The sequence below is a fragment of the Protopterus annectens genome, chromosome 10.part0, assembly GCF_019279795.1.
Source record: "Protopterus annectens isolate FY-2018-M chromosome 10.part0, PAN1.0, whole genome shotgun sequence".
Lineage (NCBI taxonomy): Eukaryota > Metazoa > Chordata > Ceratodontiformes > Protopteridae > Protopterus > Protopterus annectens.
The window spans coordinates 1652727109-1652753927 of record NC_056744.1 but is presented as its reverse complement, the minus strand read 5'-3'; the positions used below and the strand labels follow the sequence as shown (position 1 = coordinate 1652753927).

General features: G+C 38.5%; 1 protein-coding gene across 1 annotated transcript in view; it reads left to right on the top strand.

Annotated features, from left to right (window-relative positions):
* LOC122814369 (zinc finger protein 124-like) overlaps positions 1-26819 on the top strand; it is a 100539-nt gene that overhangs the window by 34927 nt on the left and 38793 nt on the right. The window contains exon 4 of the mRNA XM_044086954.1: positions 1579-1705. Within this exon, the coding sequence (XP_043942889.1) occupies positions 1579-1705 (127 nt within the window). The remainder of the gene's footprint in view (positions 1-1578; positions 1706-26819) is intronic.

The following is a 26819-nucleotide window of genomic DNA, read 5'->3' as shown; positions in this document are numbered from 1 at the left end:
TGCAACAGTGACCCCTTATGAAGAACACATTGCAGCTGTGTAGGTATCTTGCCATAATAGCAGATGTCTGACTTTGATCACTGTTGCAATCTTAGTCTCCCTCCCTGCATCCCCACTGTCTGACATCCTAGGGATTAGCTAATTGACCATAATTATACCAAAATGATAAACTTTGTCCTTGTGTACTCTCAGTCCTGTGTCTAGTCTGGGACATTGAAGTCAACCCTGTCTTTCCATGTAATTCACTTACAAAACAAAAGGGCATCATAAACTGTAAATTACATTTCTTAGAAATCATTCTTATAAAAAGTTTTTTAGATAAACAAGCCAGGTACTACAGACTTAACAGAGTCTTCATTCAAACCAAGCAACTTTATTCCTAATTTCAAAATTGGAGGTCAGGTCTAAGAGCTGATGCTTGTGATATTTTTGTGGTGCATGACATCACATCTATCCTGATCACAGTATCTCTAAGTATTACCATTCCCCAAGTCCAAATGTCTAAATTGTGTGTGAATTCCTCCACTACCAACAAAGAAAGAATATGTTTAGTTTCCTGCACAGTCTTCCAGTTTACAAACTCGTTTGCTGTCTTGGGAGATTTCATCTTACCTTGAGAGTTTCTTTACCCACCCATTCTGAAAAGCTCCATAATTAATTCTCCATTTCAGAAATGATTACAGCCTATACCAGACTCTGTTTTCTTCTTGACAACCACCTTTATTTTATATGGATTTCTCTGACAATCCCTTGACATAATGTGAGCTCTTATGAGAAACTCACCAGTATTTATTGGCTACTGCCTGATGGCCATCTCATTAACCAACAAAATCCTACATGCACCTTCAGTGAATTGAAGCTTAGCAGACAATGTTATGTGCTTACTGAACTAACCTTAATAAACTGGACATCAGCTACATCCCAGCCTGGCTATGACACTGTTTTTCAATGTTTTGTAAATAGTTAGTTTTCCTTTATAGAATAATTGCTGTCAACCACAACTAGCTGAGTTAGACCAAACACATTCCCTTGGCTTAGTTAAAACCTGAAAATGGCATTCGCTACTAGGGACAGGACATTGCAGCAATTCAGATCAGAAATCAGAAATATAAAATTGGTTGGGAACAGTTATTTTCACAGGAACCGGCTACAGAAGCGCAAAGCCAGCCTCTTTAAACTAAAGCAAATGATTAAAGGATGCTGACTTTGTGCTTCAGCTTCATGTTTCCCCAAACAGCAGCTCTCTGTAGTAGAAAGCATTATGTTGTCAATAAGTACTGGGAAACAAGTGTACCACTAAACATTTAACATTACTGCATGATCCTCAGCTCTGTTATCTGTAACTGGACAAAGATTCATGCCAGTTATATTGTCTGCTATCTTGCACTTCCTATAAACTTGTATATCACTTTACTGTGGTCTGTAAAAAGTGTGTTTCTAAAATGTGCTCCTTCAAGTTCACTCTCCTAACATCCTAAATAAATTAACAGTAGTTGGCAATTTTTCCGATGAAAACTCTATATTTGATTTTACATTTGAATAAAACAAATGATGAAACATACTGTGTATCATTTTCAGGTACCAGAAACCCTTGAGGATGTTGCTGTTACTTTTACTGAAGAGGAATGGAAGATGTTAAGGAAACAAGATAAGGAGCTTCACAGAGAAGTGATGGTACAGAATTATGAAGCCTTGGTTTCAGTAGGTAAGTACAGTCCAGCATACTAAGATCTACTGATAAGGAGCTTCACAGAGAAGTGATGGTACAGAATTATGAAGCCTTGGTTTCAGTAGGTAAGTGTAGTCCAGCATAGTAAGATCTACTGATAAGGAGCTTCACAGAGAAGTGATGGTACAGAATTATAAAGCCTTGGTTTCAGTAGGTAAGTGCAATCCAGCATACTAAGATCTACTGATAAGGAGCTTCACAGGGAAGTGATGGTACAGAATTATGAAGCCTTGGTTTCAGTAGGTAAGCTCAGTCCAGCATAGTAAGATCTACTGATAAGGAGCTTCACAGAGAAGTGATAGTACAGAACTATGAAGCCTTGGTTTAAGTAGGTAAGTGCAGTCCAGCATAGTAAGATCTACTGATAAGGAGCTTCACAGGGAAGTGATGGTACAGAATTATGAAGCCTTGGTTTCAGTAGGTAAGTGCAGTCCAGCATAGTAAGATCTACTGATAAGGAGCTTCACAGAGAAGTGATGGTACAGAATTATGAAGCCTTGGTTTCAATAGGCAAGTGTAGTCCAGCATACTAAGATCTACTGATAAGGAGCTTCACAGAGAAGTGATGGTACAGAATTATGAAGCCTTGGTTTCAGTAGGTAAGTACAGTCCAGCATAGTAAGATCTACTGATAAGGAGCTTCACAGAGAAGTGATGGTACAGAATTATGAAGCCTTGGTTTCAGTAGGTAAGTACAGTCCAGCACAGTAAGATCTACTAATAAGGAGCTTCACAGAGAAGTGATGGTACAGAATAATGAAGCCTTGGTTTCAATAGGTAAGTACAGTCCAGCATAGTAAGATCTACTGATAAGGAGCTTCACAGAGAAGTGATGGTACAGAATTATGAAGCCTTGGTTTCAGTAGGTAAGTACAGTCCAGCACAGTAAGATCTACTGATAAGGAGCTTCACAGAGAAGTGATGGTACAGAATTATGAAGCCTTGGTTTCAATAGGTAAGTACAGTCCAGCATAGTAAGATCTACTGATAAGGAGCTTCACAGAGAAGTGATGGTACAGAATTATGAAGCCTTGGTTTCAGTAGGTAAGTACAGTCCAGCATAGTAAGATCTACTGATAAGGAGCTTCACAGAGAAGTGATGGTGCAGACTTACGAAGCCTTGGTTTCAGTAGGTAAGTACAGTCCAGCACAGTAAGATCTACTGATAAGGAGCTTCACAGAGAAGTGATGGTACAGAATTATGAAGCCTTGGTTTCAGTAGGTAAGTGCAGTCCAGCACAGTAAGATCTACTGATAAGGAGCTTCACAGAGAAGTGATGGTACAGAATTATGAAGCCTTGGTTTCAGTAGGTAAGTGCAGTCCAGCATAGTAAGATCTACTGATAAGGAGCTTCACAGAGAAGTGATGGTACAGAATTATGAAGCCTTGGTTTCAGTAGGTAAGTGTAGTTCAACATAGTAAGATCTACTGATAAGGAGCTTCACAGCGAAGTGATAGTACAGAATTATGAAGCCTTGGTTTCAATAGGTAATTGCAGTCCAGCATACTAAGATCTAAGCTTTTTGTTTCCTGAAGGTTACTAGTGTTAGGATGGTTCATAAGTGTACACGTTGTGCCTTGTTGTCACAAGGAATCTCTGCCCTTTCTCATTTCAGCTAGTCCTGACACAACTAGCATTTCTTCCTGTCTACAGCACCTTTGAACTATGCTTGACCTTTTCTTGTTTGAGTATGCTGTGTCATACCCATAAAGCTCTGGTTTTCTCTTTTATCAATGTCTTGTAATGGGTATTCAACATTGTATACATTTAAGTCCTGCTTTATTTCACTTTTTCATCTCCTGTGGAGCTGCATGCCACCTTTGTTCATCTATCTTTTTTTCCAAAAGAGGTCACCACTAAAATTGTCTGTTCTGCCCTTGAAGTTACCCATATCCCTTTTTCCCTTTATGTTGTAAATAGTAGCTATTGTGATCCATCAATCTCTCTGCTTAGAAAGATAGTCAAGTACTATGTGTTACTAAAGTACTGTTTATTGTGACCTGTCATGCATCTGTGACTTATTTCACTGATGACAGAGGAGATTGTCTTAATTTCCACAATTTTCATTATTTCAGTATCATACTCTATAAAGCCTAGGATTCTGGCTGTCTAGTGTCCACTCTGCTTCTGGACTTATCCAAGGCCTTTGACACTATCTCCCATAACCTTCTCCTATCTAAACTCTCTAATCTAAACCTATCCCACTCTTCTGTCAACTGGTTTTCTAGTTACCTCTCCAACAGACAACAAGCTGTGAAATGGAAAAAAAGCCACCTCCTCCTTCCTTAATCCACCTACAGGCGTACCCCAGGGTTCCATATTGAGTACCCTACTGTTCAACATTTTCATAAATTACTTCCACCAAAACATTCCTAGTGCTAAACTGATTCAATACGCAGATGACTCTAAAATCATCTGCTCTGCCACTTCCACCTCCATTGTCTTAAAACTAACTCAGGATGCTTTCTGTTGTACTGAACATTGGATGATAGACAACCACCTATCACTCAATGCATCAAAAACTAAAATTATGTTATTTTCCCCTTCAACAAGTACCATTATAGACAAGAACTCATTCTCCATTACTAGTCAAAACAATACCTCTCTCGAGGTAGCCTCCCTTGTAAAGCTTCTAGGAGTCCTTATTGATGAACTGTGCAAATTTGATACCAACCTTCTAACCAATATAAAGAAAATCCACCAGAAACTAGGCATGCTCTACCGCCATAACTGCTATATCACTCCCACTACTAAACTTATACTCTCTAACACCTTCCTCATTCCTTCTCTTCTTTGTGGTGCCCCACTTCTTACCAACCTTCAATCTTCTCTAAAAACAAAGCTATCCTCCTGTTATAACAAAATTTCTAAGTTTGCTAATGGCTATAAATCCTCCTCCCACCACTGCAATGCCCTACACAAACTAAATTGGCTCAAACCTCCCAACCATCTTGCCTACAATCAACTTACTCATGCCCATAAACTCATCTTTAATCCCTCCATCTGCTCCTCCCATGCCTCCTCCTTCAAAATGCACCTACCCAACAGACTTCTAAGATCCAATAACCAGAATTTGCTTGAACTGCACAAGCCTGCTCATCCTCCAGACAAACGCCTACTATCCTTTTCTCTAGCTTGCCTCTGGACCTCCCTGCCACCTCTTATTCATACTACAGACAGCCACTCTACCTTTAAGACCCTGCTTCATTCCCATCTCAGAACCCTCTGGGAATGTTCCTGTTCCACCCCACATGACTCCTCTTTTTTCCCCATTTCTCACACTCCTTTACTTCTCTCTTCTCTTCATCATACTGAGCGTCTCTGACTACTACCATCTTCACTTTTCTCATTTACTCCTACTCTTGCTCTACTTTTTTTCTTCTTATTGTCCCATTCTTCTTACATTCAACAATTAACACCTCTTATCCCCCTATCCTATTTTAACTCTGCTAAGATTTCATGTAAAACTGTAATGTCAACCCTGTGTTCCTTCACATTGTAACAAAAATCTAACAGGAATATGCACCAATGGATTTTTCTTATTTTAATTGAGTTATTTGTGTGTGTATGTGTGTGTGTGTGTGTGTGTGTGTGTGTGTGTGTGTGTGTGTGTGTGTGTGTGTGTGTGTGTGTGTGTGTGTGTGTGTGTGTCTGTCTGTGTGTGTGATTTTACCTTTTGGTTTTCTGAATGTATTTTCACTGCAATCGTGGATTTTTCGTCATGTGTAACACCATAATTTTTCCACAATACGTTCTTGCCTCACAGTTAGACGTTGCCGTTCGATTCTCAGTTAGAGCGTCTTCTGGTAGCGACATGCGTGAATGGGTGTTCCTTCGTTGAAGGTTGTGTGTTAGGCCCGGCTAGCCAGTACGTAAAAATCTACTGCCAATCATTAGCGGACCGGAGTTCCGCTGTGGCGACCCCTAACCAGGAAAAGCCGAAAGACAGAAACAAACAAACTACATAAATGTAAATGTATTGTCTTCATATTATATTGTTGTTCATGGAGCTTTTCTCCCTGGGACTCCTTTGAAAATGGGTTCTTCTTGGGCCATTGGACTATCCCAGTAAACAAACTGTAAAATAAATAAAAATAAAAGAGGAGAATCTTGGATTGAAATTCAAATCTGAGAAATGCATTATATGTACAACTTTTCTTGATTAATGCATTAATCTATGTTATTATGCATACATCTGCACTATATTCAACTGCTCTTAGCTAGACATATGGGGGGTCTTTGCAAAATGCACAATTGGAAGTCCGTTTCCATCTTGCTAAAGGTACCACCTATAGCTATCGTATGGCACCATCCTCACAAAACCTTTTGTCATGTTACACTTACCCCTTGGAATTCAGTATTTCTTTTTTTGCTTGTTTGTTTTATATGGTATGGTTAAATAACTACTCTGGTCTTGAAACATTTTTAGATGTGAAAATGTCCATAGAGGATGGAAGAGAAGCACATAATAACTAAAAACATTCTGACTTTTGAAAAACGTTTAAAATACTCATTTTCCATACTTTTATCCTAATTTAACAATTGAATTATTTTATATATTTAGAAATCCTTGGTTTTAATACATTTATTCATTATTTTTATTAAATGCATTTCTACTCAATGTATTTTTCTTGTCCATGTACCTTTAAATGTTCCGTGTGTTTTGTTCAGTAGTCACATGATCAAACAGGTCATGTTATATAACAACTTGCTAACAGAATTGCTAACATTTGGTTCTGAAGAAGTATGTATATTCTGTAAAAGATAAAAGTGCTTAATCATTAAAAAAAAACTTTCATTGTTATAACTAAGAACACTGTATTGACAGTAGAGCAGGATATTGCTATAAAGACATAAGTGTGGAAGATGAAGTTCTGTGTGAAAAGGTTTGAAGTCATGATAGATGATTTCAGCAGTGACTCCATCTTGTATAGTTAGCTGGGGTATATTTGTCACCCAAGTAAAGAAAAATGTGAATGACTGAGTACCACATCATTACTTCTAAGTTGAAAAATGATGGCGTAATGCCACTGACACATTAATAAATACTTTCTGAGCTGTAAATAGAGGAATCACTCTCTTGAGCATTAAAACTTACCACTCCGATAGGAATAGGGTCATTCTGTATAACTGGCAGATCTAAGGCAACATGCATTATGATGGTTTGGCTGTACAAATGTCCTCGGCCTGTTGGGTACCTTTCCTCTCTTATAATGCACCCCACCAGCTGAACTCTCCACATTTACATTGTCACACCTGAATTTCTGCATTGCTCTCTTTAAGGACTTTGGCCAGATACATGATTTGTTTTTTATGTTCAAGTCTTGAATGGTAGAATTCAGCTTCTTTTTATTGATACTAATTAGCTGAATGTCAGCTTTTGGTTTCTAATCCTTTTGTGGAATTTTATTATTTTTATATAGGAAAATTTCCCTGTTGTTTTCCCCTTGCCTCAAGGCACTTTCCTTCCCTACCATTACAAAGAGGGGGGGGGAGTGAGAAGGGAAATTTTTTTCTTTCCTTCCTCTCTTCTTCTTAAAGTTTGCATGCTGGGTGAATGTTTCCATCAAGTAAAGTTTTTTTTGATAGTTGCTGACATACTTTGTGGTTTTAGTTAACTATTGTTGCTGCAGGAGTTTATTTGTCGCTGTTGCATTGCTTTTTTTGGCACTTTGTTAATTTTTTGTGTGTGCTATTTTTTCAGCTGTTTATCAGCTTTATTCATGGAATAAGGATTTTACTGTTGTTCCTGTGGGAAAAACATTCATATGACAAACGCATTCATTTTCTCTTTGTAATTTGAAAGTGGTCACATCCCTGCTAGGTATGACATCTAGAAAACTGTTTAAAATTGTTACCTTTCAAGAAAAATGTGAAGAGGTTTGTATTGACGTGTAGAAAAGAACTGTTGGAGTTATAGATTTCCTCTTGATTTCAAGTGTTGGCCCATCTTTGGCCCCTAAGAAGCAGACATCAAAGTCTTTAAAGTCTTCTATTTTAAGTCATTTGGCTAAGAACAAGAACAAGGGATGCAGATAGACCATCCCAGTTTCTGAGATGGCTCATCAGACAATGGAACCTCCTGCTACAAAGATGTTGGTTCTGCTGATAGCAGTTTCTCAGCTCTTTCAGTGGCTGTTTCCTCTACAGATTCTTGATCCTTGCATATGACGATCCAGGCACATTTCTGGTTGTTTTGATGATGGATAAGGAAGTTGGAGTCTTTTCTGACTTTTCTGCATCAAGAGAGACAGGCCTCCATTCCCCTAATTGTTGACATAGACTATGAGAAATAAGCAAAGTAGAAGTTGGCCTGGTTCTGTGTTCCACCAAAGTATACAGTTAGGGTTAGATATTTTATGCCACCTATACATTTAAAGTCCACTGTCTTGGATACTTCCTAATCAGTCCCGCCTTTTTTTTTTCTTACTGACCTCATTGAGATCCACACTGACAGGTGTGGTACTTATGTTGATGGATCTTCCCATTTTATGTTTGGTCTGTTGTCCATCCTGTGGGTGGTCAGGTTAACAGAGACATTGATCTCAGTGTCACAGTGTCAGTGTTGACATCCTGAGAACCTAGTGCTTTAATTTTGGCTAGTGCCCCTGCTCCTTTGGCTGCTGTTGAAGTCACTCACACCTTCTTTGGATAATGGTGAGGGAGACCCAGATTCCAGGGATCCCCAGATGTCCTCAACTTTAGATAGGTACTGGAGTTATTGAGTTAAAAGAGGGGTGAACCTCAGACCCCATATTTTCTTCACAGAGACTTGCAATTTCATAAACTGTTTTGCAGGGTTGTACAGGACTCTCCTCTACATAAAGATTTAAATTGTAGTTTTTTCAACAGGTCAGCTTTGAATATTTAGAGCTTGTTAGTTAAAGATAAGTAAACTTCTCTAAATAAGCTAATTGAAGAACTTAAGAAATTAAGTAAGTCCAATAAAAATGACCTTTTGTCAGCAAACATGGGTTGTATGAGGAGGTCTTTGGCTCTTCAAAAACACATTAAGACAATATGCTTAAGGAAAGAAAAGAAACTGGTTAAGGACAGAGGTGAATTTCAAGCGGCAAAATATATGCTGCCCCTACTTCAGTGGGGTCAACATCCTCCAGCAACCATGCATACAGCAATATAGCCAATGAGACTGTGTCAACTTCTGATTTGACCACTATGGCTGATTTTTCAGAGGAATTACCTCTGAAGAGGTTAGGAGGAGTAGTGAATCATGAAAATACCAGCTATCCAGTGAATAATTGCAGAATGTCAGGGGGGCTACACTCATACAAACAAGAGGAGTAAAAGCAGACCATTACAAAACTAAATCCTCGTTATGTTAATTGCCAGGAAACAACTTTTTTTTCATAGGTGTTTCACATTTATTCCTATAAGACACTCCAACCTTGTGGATACCATAGTGGAACTCAAACTATTTCTTAAAAATCTAAATTTTGCTGTTATATTTCCAGATGGAGCTGATTCCTGTTGCTCAACAAATAATCTCAGCAGAAGATCACATTAGAATCTCCTTTAAACCATAACTTTGCTGTATTTTGAGTGATTTTTGTGCACGCAAGATATCAGATATCTAATGCGGGATCCTTAGACACAGAGAAAGCACTAAAGGCATTTTTGAATAAAGATGCTTCAGTAATGGGTAGAGGGGTTATTTTAATGAATTAAGTGGACTATGCCAGCAGGATGTTTTCAATTGATCGTGAGTGATGATTTTCTTTTAATTAGGTGGTGTCTGTAAATCATATAAATCAAACCTGTAAGGCCATCTCTTTAACCATCTCTGAACTTTTTACCAGGTGTGACATCACCCAACAGGAGCTCTGTTATTTAATGGTCAAAAAAAAAAACAAAAAAAACAAGGACTGCCATCATTCTTGGCATCCCAAAGATTGATTAGAACATCCTTTATCCCCCTAATATGTCCCATCATCAAACTGGGAACTCTTTTACAGAACCAGTGACAATATATGTGGACCACAATCTGAAGCCATATTATAGATGTTTTCCTAGCTTGCTTAAAGATTCATGGGAATTTTTAGATAAACATGGGGATCACCTTTTGATATCAATGACCTATTGATTTCGCTGGGCATAAGAGTGATTTACTGTTATTCCCCGAAGAACTTTGGTTGGAATGGTTCAGAGAGATGATTTTCTTGAACACTGACCTTTGCTTCCTGTAACATTAGTATTATGTTCTGCCTACTCAGTCCAGCAGGTGTCCAGCTTAACAGTGAGTGCTGCATGTGCCCTTTTATTTGCCAGCTTAGATGTTTGTTACTCAAAAACTATTTTATACTGTCAATACTATCCTTTTATAAAAATTTACTTATGTTCTTTGGATGACATTTTTATTGCTTACCATGTAGATAGAGGCACACTACATGGGGTTTTTTGAATTTTGTACAGCAGCACATTACAAAACTCTAACCATACCCTTCCTTGATGCTTTGTTCTACAAAGACGCTAATGGTTACGGTTCCAATGTTTATAGAAAACCCACTTTTTCAAACCATTAACTTCACTTTGACAGTGCAGACACATATAAACAGAAAGAAAAGCATTGCTAAGGGGCAGTATATCAGATTGCACAGGATTATTTATAATGACTGACATTTCAACAAACAATTTTTTATTTTAAAACCTGCTTTTAGCACATAAATATCCTGAGTCTTTGATGAAACAGAAAATTTTGTGAAAATGAATCTAATTGCCAGTATGCTCCCATCTTAAAACAACCCTTAGCTAAGCCCATCCAGGCCAATAATAATTTGTTTGGCTGCTCCATTGTTTTATATCATTCATTTGAGTCTTCTGCTATACATGGAATTATTGGAAAAAGTTTAGGTATAAAATCAGTCCTAACTTTATCTGACTAGATTCATTGCCAAGATGTATTTATAAATCCACCAGTATAGTGGAACAGTTAGAAAGGAAATTTGAGACAATAGTAAACCTGACACTATGGCTAAATGTGGCTGGTGCTTCAGCTGTGGTTGCATTCATGAAGGTATAACTACAGTAATATACAAATTCGCCAGATTTATTCCATGCCCTGGCAGATTTATTTGTAATATTGTGGGTGCTTTTTATACTGCTACGTGTAAAAAATGCCCCACGTACTTCATTGGTAAAATAGGGCATAAGATTCAGAAAAGGATAATTGAACATTGCAGCATCATTTCTAACAAGAACAAAAAGAATTCTTTATTTAAATATCACCTGCTTAGTGCAGGCTTCAAAAAGATTTTTGTTTTTCATCCTAGAGAAAGTACACAAGGACATTATGGGTGGTGACTAGGAAATTTTTCTGCTCTGCAGGGCGTTGCACTGACATATTCTTGTACGTAGTGACGTTTCACCAGGTTTTAAATACCTGTTTCCATAACACCTGTTTTAAAGTTGCAGCCTGATAGGTTGTTCCATTAATTAATAAAACCACCTCTTTAATGCAGTTATTTAAGTGGTGAATGTGTGGAATGTTTCATTCTGTAGTTCTTTCTTTTGGAATGAAAGTGCTCAATAAATGTATTATTTTGTTCTGTAATTTTGTTGTTCCTTTGATAGGTATAACTTTGAAAAAAAAATGCCAAATGGCTCCCAGTTAATCAAAGGGCATTAGGCTTTCAGTTATATAAACTTTAATATGAGCAGTCTTTTCCTCCCCGAACAGCCAAACTTGTATAACAAGCGTCCTCATACAGCCACAGAAACCACAGCCACTCAGGCCCACTTCTTCAAACACCACAATCCAAAATTCACGTATCCAACCATTCTTAGTCTATACCTGGCCCTAACCTCTGCGAATCTGTCCCTCTAGATCTTAAAGATACATAATCCTTACCTAAATTTAATGATGTACTGAAGTCTCATCAAAAGTCCCAAGCTAAACGCACTTGCAATCTTGTTAGCCATTGAACACAGACTGCTCTACTGTACTGTCCTACAGTTTTCACTGCCATTATGCTTTTTAGTCTTCCTCTCTTGCATATCAAATCTTTCACATAAGGATTCTTACCACTGTAAAACTTGTTTGTATATATCAATATAGTACTACTATGTGCCTATCTTTTTAACTATTTGTACTTTCTCCTGGCTGAGAATGAAACTGAGAATAAAATTGATCAGACTTCGTTAGCACTGTATCCCATTAAACTAACTAAACAATACACCTAATTTTAACTGTTTGATTAGCATTTCTGGGGAAGATGGCACACACGTCATATATTTCTAGAAAGTAAAAAAGATAAAGAGTCATGGAATTACAGGAAGGGTGTACTTTCAGCAAGTTGACTGAAGAGACAATGTTATATGGTTATTATGAGGACTCAAAAGAGCAGGAGATAGAATAGATAAATGTTTGCATGTAACTGGAAAATATGTTGGAAAGATGCAATGTATTATATAACAAAAAAGTGGATGAATACTTTGAGGGGAAACTAAAATATGCATTTGGGTGAAAGGCTGGGGAGGCAAAAAGATGAAATTTTAAAAGTATGCGCAATATTTTGATGATTAAATCTTAAGATTATGCAGATATGTCAACAGATGTATTTATTTTTTTGAGTGTAAATAAGATTTCATAATTTTATGTTCGACAAAGTCCATCTATTACGTTAGTAGGTAGCAATGGAAACAGAGTGCTCCAGTAATGATGGAGATTGTTGCTCTCTTTGCTGAACTGTGACAAGCTTTTATTGTGTGCTGCACTTAGACAAATGTGCATTTGAAGAAAAAGGTCACATTGGAATCTGCTGAATTCAATATCAAAATAGTTTTGCCTGCTTTTGATGAGAGACTTCCTGCTTCTGCTGATTCTAGTTGCTGCTGTATGTGGTAGAACTGGTCCAAGTGCTGTTGGAGTAAAGAAAAAGATGGATGGTGTTTGCTATTGGTAACACTATTTTTCTTCTTTGGCGGTGTTATGGGGTATGGCTTCTTTCTAATCCCTCTGTGTGACTGAACTCTGGGCTACTAAATCAATGAACAAGTACATTTTCTGGAATGAATAAGTTAAACCGTTGAGCTTTCAAGTTTCAGACATTAGCTCATTTTTACATTTGGGAAATTAGTTTTTTTGCAGACTTGATTTTTTTAAAAACATGATTTGGCTTTTTGTTTCTTGATTTGTTGCGTGATAAAAAGGATTCATCACCATGGAAAGACTTTTGCCAATGTCATTACATGTCAGGAAATGAGTGATATCACATTTCAGGGCTGCTGACATTTCTGCTGATGTTACTCTTAGTTGAAAAATTGTGCAGATATCTTTAATGTAGTAACATGCTTTTATCATTGGAATCGGGTGGGTTGCTAATATATATATTTTTTTTACTGTTACTGTGTCTTAACACCCTCTAGTGAATGTGTTATACAGAACCATAGGGGAGTGCTTTACTATGCTGGTCAGTCTAAATACACAGGACAGCCCTACATGATATGGCGTGTTAAACAATGTGTTCACTTTAAGAAATGGTGGCATGCAGGTAATGACTGTGTTTCTCCCTGTTTTAATAGGTCTGCTGTTAGTAAACACATTCAAAAATCAAAATGCAAGGGAGATACTTAACTTGTCTGTCTTTGAGTGTTAATAGTATGTTAAATGAATCTAGGAAGTTGGTGTGGTGATGGTAGTGGTGTAGGGAACAGGTGGCAGGTATTTGCATAGGGTTTTGGAATGTATTCTGGACTTTTGGTACAGATAAGGGTTCTTTTTTTTTTTTTTTATTGGCAACAGGTACACAAGTTTTGTCTGTGATGATCTTTCAACCTAGCAGTGGTATTGTGGTGGATTTTCATTTGGTAGGGAAAGTTTTTAGACCCCTCCTGTATGTTTTTGCAGATTTCAGAAAAAGGCTTCATTTAATTGAAGATGCAAAGTCTTTTAGTGAATATGGATAGGATTTCCTTGTTGTAGGAGATTTTAACTGTGATTTGCTTAGAAATAGTATCAGGAGGGGAAGGGTGTTTAAACCGTGTTGAGTGTTGCTGTTAGCTGTGTACTTCGAGATAAGTAATTCTCAATGTTTTACATACTGTACAGGCCCACACTGGACAGATACTATTATGCAGATTCAATAAAGCAAACACAGTACACTAAAATCTTTTGTGTGTCATGCAACGATGCACACATGGTGGCACACTGTGTTGTATTCAGTAAGTGGCTCTACACTGTGTAGAGCCGCACAAACACGGTAACCATTTTGGCATGCTAATTACTGCATAAGCAGCTGAATTATGTGCTAATCAACCAATCCAAGATGGAGGAGCTGTTCAACAAGCTATAAAGCAATCATGTAGACTCATTACAGATTTTGCCTGCAAATTCCAAAATCTATTGAAATACAGCCACTGAAAATACTCTACACGGCAACAGTGTTAGGGTTGGTGTCGCTCTTATATATGTCTATGTGCAACAGGCCCAAATCAGTGCTGCTGCTGCTGCTGCTAATAGACCTTGACCAAGAATAAGAAGGGTATTTAGTTGTCATTTAAATTTTCATGGTTTGTAGGAAGTAAAAATTGTGGCACACTACAGGGTGGATAGAGACACAATACAGGAAATCTGCAACCTCTGTCATTCTCAACTGTGTGCAAGGGCAAATCGAGAGAAACCAATACCTGTGGAGACTAAGGTATGTGTAGCACTTACAATGTTGACAACAGGAACCTTCCAGAGACTCAGGGGTGTCCCAGGTATCAGCATCCAGGATCCTATATCAATTCCTGAATGCTGTGCTCCAACATGCCAGTGATTACATACAGTTTTGCAATATATCCCAGGACAGAGCTACAACTATGCAGGATGTCTACCCTGTAGCACACTTCCCTGAAGTTCTGGGTGCCATAGACTGCATGTACATTGAAATCAAACCACCAGCTGGGGAACGGGGAAGGATGTACATAAGCAGAAAGGGCTTCCACTTCATTAACTGCTAGGTTGTGTGTAACACTAAGGGAATCATCCTGAATGTGTGTGCTGGCAACCCAGGCAGTTACCATGATTCCCATATCTGGCACAACTCTCAAATCTGTCAGGGGGTTTTCTAGGGGGGATATCCCACAGGGTCATTTACTGGAGGATACAGTGTATGCACTCGAACCATGGCCAATGACTCCCATCAGATGTGCACACACGCCCACTGAAGAATTTTTGCCTATGTCCATTGACAATACATTTAACTGAAACTTGGGTAACACATGCACAAAGCGCATGAACAAAAATGTGTTAACTATATAAATTTATCAAGACATTTATCCCAAAGAAATTGAAAGCAGGAACTATTACAGCATATTTTACTATACAAGAAAATATTATAAATTGACCCATGTATACTTACCTGGAAGATTCTCCTGACACATACCTGTTTTCCCAGAAACATCAACAGTATCTGTCACGTTTTTGTGCACATTCCATTGAGCTCTCTGGATCTCTGACAGTGGTCAGGAACTCTTCATTTGGTGTCAGTGGTGGCTGCACAGCAGCCCACCCCCATAGCAAGCTATTCACAGGCAACTGCAGCTGCTCTCTTATGGGCTGATGAAATCATGTCAGTGACCGTATGATGCACCTTATAATAAGTCCTACTGTGACCCCTATGGCATTTACGTCATTGACTATCTGATTCCAAATCTGCATTCTGTCAGCCATATTCTCACATCCTCGCTCAAGCAGAAAGGCACCATGGCTCCTGAATGCTTGCACAATTGCACCATTTTCTGAGTCACTGAAGGGGCTAGGTATGCTTGTGTGCCATACTCCTATGTGATATAAACCAGAGAAGGATATAACACATAAATATCACATAAAATTAAATTCCTGTTTATATACACTGATATATTTTCAGCATTAATCACTGGAGACACACAGTTCAGTTATTAAAATTTAAGGCAGGTTGAACCATATCACACTCACACACAAAATAATGTATTTGATCCAAAACAGGGAATAACAGTGGAATAATGTACAGTTTAGTACATAAAGGGTGGATGACTACACAATTTCAAGAGCAAACCTCTTGAAAACAAATTTTGTTCTGGCAACACACAGATAGTACTTGGCTCCTCCTCCCCCAAAACAACTGGAAAATTACATTATGTACCAACCAAAGAATGCACATTAGTGAATTGTTAGAAATGCTTTCCAAAAAAAATTCTCACAAAATGTGTACATGTACATATGAAAAGTCAATTTTATACAATTGCCAGTCACCTCTCCCTGTGCCCAGCATTCCCCTAGGGGTGTCTGTAGGCCCATCTTTAAAGCCTAACACATCTGCGTTATTGACAGTACAGGACGTCACCCATTTCACTGAAATAACATAGAAGAGTATAAGATAACCAGTTATAACAGTAACACTTGTGACAAAAGTTAATAAGGCTCTGTATAGAGAAATTAAATGCCTGACAAAAATGTCTATGCTAACAGTGAACTTAAACAAAGTATTCACAGGCTCCATTTTGTAATGTGTGTGTATATATATATATATATATATATATATATATATATATATATATATATATATATTTTCCTTGTAAAATGCAAACAAATTTGGCATGTACTTGAAATATACAATCTTACCTTAGGAAGATCAGAAGGCTTTTGTGTAGATAATTCCAAATAGCCATCTTCATCTGTGTTCTCCACATACACAACTCTCCTCACCTTCAAGTTTCCCTGCTACACAGTGAGCTTTTTATAGTGTAGCTTCAGACCTCTGAGCATGGTGAAGATGCAAATGAGGTGTGAATGCATTAGAATTGCTGAATGCCAAATGTTTGACTTTGTGTATCAAGTGCAATACCTCAGTGTTGCTAATGGATTTCAATTGGGAATGATTAGTGGTAGGGAGAAGGAAGACACAACAGCAATTCAGACTACTTTACCTGCAGTTGGTGTGCCACCCAGGATACACTTACAAAAAGTAGAAATAACATGTAGCAAGCTTTTAAATGAAAGTGAACAACACATATTTCTGTTTGTTCACTAATAGCCAAACTCTCCTGTCTTTGCTAAAAATGTGTTTGTATTTTACTGCTATATAATTTTATCACATATTTTAAGGATAATGATGCAAAATGAACTATACACTGCATGTCTGACAGTACAGCACAGATAAGGGAAGAATGAACATAATACAAAGAGAAGACAAAGCTACATTTGTGCAAACAATATTCATAACTGTGTGATCACTTGTTGCATTAAATATGTAAGCAACACATGTACAAGCAAATGAGACTGTACAAGTGTATATGACTTAATGTTGTGGAGGAAATGGGACATGCTTGTATGCACAATGATTTGCATTCCTGCTGCCAAGTTGTTTATGTGGCAAAGGCAGGTAAGACACCCAGAATGTGTTTTGTAGTTTCATTAATCTGACAGTTCAAATCCAGACTTGTGTAAAAATCTGTAAGGTGTGTTGAAAATTGTTCGTAATTATTTTTAGTTATTCATTTTTTAATATTGCTATTTGCATGATGCACGGCTTAGCCTAAATACAATGAAATAGCAAAAGATTTAAAAATTATGGAAGTTCTTCTATGATAAAAATAGCATAAATTACAGCTGTGAATCAAGTGTATGTGTGTGTGCCACATCTGTTTAACACAATGAATCGCACTGCACATAGTATATGTAGATCACAGTTTAAGTCCCACATCTTTCTTTTAGTGATGAAAAGTAATAAATACTTTTTACAATAATAATCCATGTTAGACTCTGCTAATCTCTTGTGCATGTTGCTAACCTCTGCAAAAACATGGTGTAATGGTTCAGACAACAAGCAGACATTGTAAGTTTCAAAAAGGATACATTGTTGATTCTTTTGCCTTCCATCGCGCAAACACACTAAGTGGCATTGCACGATGGTCAGCAAGCTTCCACAACACCTGCAGGTCCACAACACCTGCAGACACCAAGGAGATGCTTTTCATGTGTCAACTTTAAAATGTATACATTCTATCATGTGTGGTTTGCCACTGCTAAAACATACTAAGCAACATTGTGTGGCGGTCTGTACACATACGTAGTAATAAATGTGAAATATATAGCTGTTGCCTAGTTGTTCCTGTGGCAGCAAGTGTAAGTTAAGAGGTACAGTACTGGTGAATGTGGGTTCTAATACAGCAAAGTCCAAAGTTGTATTACTTATGTTCTAGTATACTTTTTAATAAAAATCAACATTAGAAAAATAATTACACATAGACATAACTGTCTATAGCAGGCGCATTGAGCGTGCACAAGATATCAGATATATATTCCATGTGTAAAAGGGTATTAGTTGAATTATGGTTCTACAATTAAACATTTATTTTTCTGAAGTTTCATGTCACATGCAAACATGGTTAAACACTTCACTCAACTAATGAGCAGATCTGACAAGCAAGCTCTCAATTGTAGTGAACATTCTGTACAGTAATGACTGTAACAAGTACACTTGTAGCCCAACCTTTCCTGTAGCAACTGATCTAAGTTAGCGCTGACAATACAAGTGAGTCAGGGTTCTAATTTAGCACGCTCCTAATTTTATTAGTGCTTGTCCACTGGATTATAAAAAATAAAGAGCAATGTAAACATAATTATAAACATAATTATAAATAATAACTATGTATAGCACTGCAGCTCATATAAATTGTACATGTGACTGACAGTATACTGACAGTTATGTTTCTGTAATTAAAATTGTCTCTTCTGGCCTTGGATGGAATTCATACTTCAGTGACAGTCATATACACATGAATTTATAAACCAGGATATTGTCAGGTCACACACATTACATGGTTAACCCCTCACTCTGTCATGTGTATATATAATTAATGAGCATGTCTGACAAGTACTCCTTCTGGAGTAAGGATGAAAAAAGACCAATGTTGAAGAAATGAACACGTGAAAACTAAAGGAAGAGGAGTATCAATATTCATCAGAGATAAATACACCTCCAGACTGGTTAAACAGAATGATTGTTACTCCATGTGCAATTATCTATAGGAAAGACCCCCTCCAAGTTATCTTAAGCTATAGACCCCCTCCATGAACCATGATATCCACGCTGCCTACTTGGATCTACTTGAGTCGCTGAAAATACACCGAAACACCCTGGTTATGGGTGATTTTAACTACCCATCCATAGACTGGGTAAATTATACATGTACAAACACACTCAACCAAAGGTTCATGGACTTTGTTAACTCAAATGCCTTGGAGCAGATAGTTGGCCCCACAAGGGACCCAAACATTCTAGACTTAGTACTGACCAACATGGTAGAACAGTGCACCACCCCAAGTGTGCAGCCCTCCTTGGTGAAGTGTGATTATAAATCAGTGTCTTTCAAAGTGATGAGAGCAGCAGACCCTCCCCACCCCCCCCCCCCAGTTTTCAGGAGAAATTAGGCTAAAAAACTTCTCCAAAGCCAACTGCAGCTTCTTACAAGAAGGCATGAATAGCATCAAAGCTCCTGTCCCCACTGACAGCAAGGATACCTATACTGGGACATACACCAATGCATTGTATAAACATCTATACAGTTGTATTGACTGAGGCACTCCTGATAGGACCAAAGTAAGATCCTCAAGAAAAAACAAGCCTGCCTGGTGGACATCCGCCATAAACTGGTTATATAATAAGTGGCAGAAACTGATGTCTAAGAGCAAGAAAAACGATCTCAGAATTAGAAGCACACCTTTCTCAGGTTGAACATGCAAATAAGACATCTCGTAAAGTCCTCTAAAGCTAACTACAAATCTAGATTAGCATCCCTAGCTAAGGATAACCATAAGGCCTTCATTAGCTACATCCAAAACCTTAAAGGAAAAGCCCAGATTTGCACTGAGCTGGTAGTGAATGGTACCACATATGTTGAACCAGTAGAAATAGCCAATATGCTAGCGGACAGGTTCAGTGAAAACTTCTCCTCCTTCCCTGCCACATATATCACAAAACATTCCTACCACCTGTTCTCCATCTAGGATCGGTCTTGGGACCTCTACTGTTTGGGATATACTTTTCTGAGGTGCAAGCCAAAACCAGTTGTCTATGGCTGACCACGTTTGCAGATGACTGCAAGCTGGGTGCCGTCTTAAATTCTCCTAGTGATGTGAACATCCTCCAAGAGGGCATTACTCAAACTAATGACTAGTGCCAGTAGCATGGCCTCAAACTGAATGCCAAGGAATGTTTCATTATCCCCTTTGGGGAAAATGTCATCCCCACTAATTATCACATTAATAACAATGTACTAAGCATGCAGTCAGTCGTGAGGGACTTGGGCACCCAGGTTGATAGCAACCTGACTTTTGACTACCACATTGCCTCCATTGTATGGAAGGCTTTCTACATGGCCCACCTCATAAATAAGGGTATTTCATCCAGGAACAAGGAGGTTATAACATCCCTGTACTCCTCCCTTATCAGACCCATTATTAAGTACAATGCCCCCTTAGGCATGTACCTTGCCATGCACATGCAGCAGTTGGAGAGACCACAGAGGTTCCTGACCAGGAAAATCCAGGGTCTCAAACACCTATCCTATACAGATAGGCTAAAATCCCTGTCCCTCTACTCAGTCTCATACACACTGCTCAGAGGTGACCTGTGTCTGGCATACAGGGCCATTTCAGGCCCAGCCTTGATGGAGTTGCTGCATATCCATAAAACAAACTCCACTCGCGCAACCAGCATGCAAGACCAAAACCTGGTCTGTGACACTAATAGAACTTGTTGGCAGGATAGATTTGTGTCCCAAAGACTCACCCATCTGTGGAATAGCCTCCCTCTCCATGTCAAGCAGAGTACCTCTCTAGCCCTCTTTAAGAGGAACCTGAACAACTGGATGGGAAACAGAAAATATACCCTTGGGAGCCCACCTGTGTCCCTGCGGGATTGGGGGAAACAGGTGCTGACTTTGAGGGAACATGGACAAAATTCTTGGCTAGGCTTATAAGGGCTTTCGGGCCAATAACCTAGTATCATCCTATGAACCCCGGGTCAATAGCCTAGTATCATCCTATGTACCTATAGTATCTCTAAAGAGCAGGTCTTAACCACTCTCTCCAAGGCCAAAAGCATAGCCTCTATGAGACCTGATAACATCCCATGTTACATTCACAGTGGTTTAAAACAGCAGTTTGCAGCACCAAAAACTGTCACTGATTTTAGGGCTTTGCTCCCCTTGTTATTTCTGGTTTTGTCCTTTTTTTTTCACTTAGAGGGTGAAACGTATGGTTTACATGCCATTTTAAATATCATTTTTTGTTTACTGAATGATGTATTATTATAATCACTATTTATTGTTATAATTATGTGTTGGTGACAAAAATCGATTGGGAAGATTTAAAAAAAATTCTGAATAGTTTTAAGGCTGCTGTTTCCATAACATTTCTGAATTGAATTTGAAGGTTACAACAAAAAATATAAGTAACCACTCACTTGTAGAGTGGTCATCTTTTTAAACCCATAGATATCAAGATAATTATAAATTTGGGTGTTGCCTAGTTTCAGTGTTAAGATCGGTTAGAAATGTAAAAGAATAATTTTTGAAGTGAACCTTCATTTTATTTTGTGTTGTAAATAGTAATTTAAAAGCAATGAGATGTGCACAAGTTGAAGTGTTTATATTTTGTTGATGTGTTATTGTATGCTGTTGGGGTTTATGGTATGTAGTATGGTATGTTACACAGTCAGTGGGTAGTGCTTTCATTTTGTCTCTCACAGTTTGATTTCTATTCACCATTAGTGTAGCCAGTGATAACATATACATGCATTTGTGTGTGTAGATGTATGGGTTAAGTAGGAAACACTGAAGTCATCTATGTCTGCGGGAAAGCATTGACTTCAAAACGTCAAATGCAGATGTTGGCAGATGTCTGTGCATGAAAACTGGGAACAAAAAAACAAAGAGAACCATATTTTTTGCTGGGGGCAACTCTTCCTGCACCCCAAACTCCCTCTGCTAAGTATATTTAAATAATAACTCTGAGATCACACAAACAAAGGGTAAGGGCATATTCTCCAACCCCTGGAATTGTGCAGTCTGTGACACCTGTCAGCCAGTGGCTTAATGGTGTAGTCTACCATCCTGACATGTGACCTTCTGCAGGGAACCCATGTGTGTGTGTGTGTGTGTTTGTATATTTACAATATGTATTTATTCTTTGTTGACTGGGTTAGTCACACTAGACTAGCAGCCTCATTTCAGACGAGACTTGAGGTGTTATTGATCCTATTAGGGAAATCTGGCCAGTGGATCTGAGGACTTCCTGTACTCTTTTCAATAGATGTAGGGGGATCTTTTACATCCACCTGAGCTACCACCTGCTCAAACAGATGGAGCCTTGGTTTAACATCTCGTCTGAAGAGCTGCAAACTTAGGAGTGCAACACCCCCTTGATTATATTCAAGCGATCGAGCTCTCATGTTCGAGCTCTTCAGTCATTGACTGTACTATTTGAAAATAAACTTTTCAAACTTTGCTACTATTTATGTGCTCGAGATCATGGTACAATGGGGGACGGGAATATACCCTTTCTTCAGTGTAGTGTGTTCTGGGAGCTGGTAAATATAATTAACAAGGGGCGTGGGGAGTGCAGGGTTTAGATTTTGTTTTATCAAATCTGTGTGATTCGATTTAATGTCTATTCATATTTGTCATACTGCTAAAAGAGGCCAAATCATAAAGCTTTGAATACACATTAAACTGAGGCTCAAAAATACATTTTTTTCCTCTTTTTTTTTTTTTTTTTTTTTTTTTTAATTTTATGTCCTATTTCATTGCTCTTCCTGCTGATGTATGTGTTGAACAAAAAGTGAAAATTGCTTTGTCCTTGCACTCTCTCTCACACACACACACACACACACACACACACACACACACACACACACCTACATGGTACTATTAATATGCTAATGTTTAGAATTTATAGATGGTTTTACAGCAACTGTGAAGGAACATCATGTAAAACAATCTGTACAGGTTTTAAATTGGAAATTGGTATGTCCAGAGTTGTTTGTATGGGATATCATTTTATTGTAACTAATTCAAGCTGTTTCCTCGTATATATTGTTCTGTGTAATTCACTTGAGCCTGTGTCATGGCTGAAAACAGTAAACTGACAAGTCCACCCACTCAGTTAAATAAAAAAAATATATATGTGTGTACATATATATATATATATATATATATATATATATATATATATATATATATATATATATATAAAACTGCTGTTTTGTTAATATATTGTATCACTTTGTCAATTTTTTGTCTTTGTGATGTCAGTGATGATGGACCTTGTACTGCTGGATTTCCTAGTTAAAACAAAATGTTAAAAATATGTATGTTTTTATTTTTTATGTAGGATTCAAAATCTCTCCAGAGAAATTATTACTCCTTGTAAAAGAAGGCAATTATGTGGTACAACATGACAGAAAGGCGGAAACTAGCACAGAACAGAAGTGTAGTCTCAAGGCCAGCTTCCACTGTAAGTAATCAACCCATTAATTTGTATTTTGTTTGAATTTGTTTCTTATTGATGTTGATATTGTCTTTGAAAAAAGGTAAATAAAATAAAACAGAGTCAGTGTATTAAATGCTCTGACATTTCAAGAAGTTAAAGGGAATTCAGGCCAAAAAATCTCAGGGGGCTTTCTAAGGATAAACGGGTTTATCACAGTGGAAGTGGCACTGAAGTGGGTGTTTGTGGAAGTATGGGAAAAAATGTGGACATTGCATTGTTTTCTTAAGTAATAGCACTTGACTGAAATGCAGCTTTCATCGTACAAGTTTACAGTGGCCAAGGCTCTGTATCCTTTATGGCACCAGAGCTGTAATAGTGCTTTGGAATGATATTCTCTTATGGTTAATATTAGATAGTTTGAAAGAATTTAAAAGGCATGGGGTTAGAATGGAATGTACCCAAGTGTAAGGCATATAGTGGAGTTAAGAACAGTGTGTCATCCAGTGGCCATCAAACCCAGTACTCCACAGCCATCACCAGGTCTACTAGTCACTTCCTCCCCCCCAGACTATCTCCAGTATGATGGGGCTGGCACGGATCCTAAGGCCACCATGAGGTCTCGGCTGTTCACATCCTGTGGGTGGAGTTTTGCTTTATGAACAACCCCATTTACTGCTTCCCTCCCATGGTCCTTGCAATGTCCAAGGGATGGATATGCAGTACAAAACGTGCAGTGTTTCACACTACCTATGCAGCAGCTCAAGCATGTGAAACTCCTCTATCCCTTCTTCAGATCATGCCTCCCGGTTACCACATCCAGAGCCTCCACCAGGGACTATTGCTGGAGATGCTCACAGAACCACCCTCCCACCAGGGATGGTAGTACTCATCTGTGTCTGCCACTCTGCCAGTTGCATGCGGCACTAATTTAACCCAGGTCAGTTTGGTATTAATCAGGGCTTTATCCCTCTTTGCTACCAGACCAGCTGTGTAGTATGTTTGCAAGCTGTAGTGTATCCTGCCCAAGGACAAGAAAAAATGGGTAACTCTTCATCACAGCATGACCTTCTCATTTGGATCAGTAAAAATAGTTTTATTTTTAGCCCCCATTATAGCCTGCCCCAAAGTATACATTTAGTCATCTCTTACTGCCTTTTCATATGGGTCACACTGAGTCTTCAGTGTTAAAGTATAGAAACAGCGGTTCCACTGATCATGCAGGAAGCATTAATATCATGAGAGTCACATGTGATCAGTGCTGGAGTATAAAGACACTAATCCCTTTGGTCTGCAGAAAGCATTAACAGCATGAAAGGTCCTTGTGATGACATGCAATGCCTCCTTGTAGACATTCATTTGTTTCTCTGGTTGCTGTCCAATAAGATAGTTGGAGTATCCTTCTACTTATTAATATCCTTAAACACTGACAATGTTGTATCACCAATGATGTGCCCATCCATCCACCCTCAACCCCTTTTCCCATTTTGGACAAGGGGTTGGGGTGCCATCAAAAGTGACAATCATCTTATGCCAAGGTTTACATCACTGGGTGACTAGCCCTGCCACGGTAGTTCATTCATACCACTCACTCCCACTCACAGTCTCACCTACAGCCAATTTAGAGTGCCACGTCCACCTACTGCATGTCTTTGGAGTGAGGGAGGAAAACGGAGCATCCAGAGGAAACCCACATGACCTCAGGGAGGACATGCAGACTCTGCACAGAAGGCACCCCAGCAGAGAATCGAACAGGAAAACCTCTTTCTGGGGGGGCCATATTCTTAATATTGCACAAACATTTTAAATGACGACAAAGTGCTCTAAACCCCATGACTGAAGCAAGGGCTTACAAAAGCAGTGTTAGGGTCTTGGAGTTCTTACCCAGAGTCAGGAGCCCAATATATTAAAGAGTCATGCATCTTCTCTTTTTCAAAACAGGTGATACAGCATCTAGATGGCATCAGGCAATCTTTATGTCATTGTGGGAGAACTCAGCAGGACACAGAATATCCTATGATTGTTATAAACATTTGCTCTAGGAAGTTAAGGAGCAACCACTTTTTCTGTTATAGAAGAGCTTCATGAAGGGAATCATTCCATTAAGTATGTAGAAGGCAGGGAATCAATGTCACTCTGTCATTTTATTTTGATAGACCTTGCAGATTAAAGGAAAGATGGTAAAGCAGATGTCTTTCTGTTCTGCGGGTCTTCCATTTTTTTTTTTTTTTTTTTTGCCTTGGTGGACTATAGAGGAGGATCATAACAAAGACTTGTTTAGCTTTAAGCTTATATTAAATTTGGAACTAGTAGAAAGGAAATGTTGTATTTTTGACATCTAAGAAGTGTGATATATGCTGTGATGTCCCCACTCTGAGCCGGTAATTAAGGAGACTGAATCCTCACCACTAATACTGGAGAGGGATGTTCACTTTGAACAAAAATGGATACACCCAGTATTTCCAGATGCATCTCTCTGCATCAAGCACATTTCCCCTTCTCTCTGCATCAAGCACATTTCCCCTTAAGAGGACACAGAGAACACACTTAGTCCAGGGGATGGTTTTCCCTCTCTCTCCAAATCCCCAATAAGACTTCCCACTAGCACAGCTATAGAGTTGAGTCTTCAGCCAAGTGTCCATGCCAAGTAATCCAGCACCCTCTCTGTGAAAACAGTGCTTCATGTCCCTGCTCCAAGCAGCACACACACACACACACACACACACACACACACACACACACACACACACACACACACACACACACACACACACACACACACACACACACACACACACACACACACACACACGCACACACACACGCACACACACAGACACCTGTCCAGACTATAAGGTAGTTAGACTGCCAACAGACACTCCAAAGCTAGCTACTCTAAGGTTCTTATAAGGGTACCAAATTACAGTGAGCAAAATTAATATTTATACAAATTATAGTATTTGGCCAATGCAGTAAGGCTTTCAGGACTGGCCACAGTGTCACCAAATAGATGCAAGTCCTCTCAAAGTATAAAATATTCTCTAAAAGACCATCTCTAATGAAAAGTTTAAATATATTTAATAATATATAATATGAAAATACTAAATATCTATTTACAGTAAATACCAGAGTTTCGATCACAGGAAATATTAAAATAACACAGCCAAACAGATTCACAGAGATAGAGAAAAAATCAGTACTTAACTAGCCTCACTATATTTTTCTGAAGTATCTAAAGAGTTACTATTCCCTGGTCACTTACTAGTGGAAGGCAAGATGAAGTAGGTGAGGGGTCCTTCTCCGACGGTTCCAAAACCAGACTGCAATCTCACCTAGATTTAAAGTATCATTTTTAGTGATGGATTACAGAATGACATCACATACATCTGGTCATCAGACTTCTGGTTCCCATGCTACCACCTTTGGCTAGAAGCTGTCAGGATTTAGCACATATGTGTCAATAACACACACACACACACACACACACACACATACACACACACACACACACACACACACACACACACACACACACACACACACACACACACACACACACACACACTCTCTCAGGGCCTTGCTAAGATCTGTTGCAGCTCCTGGAAGTCATAAAATA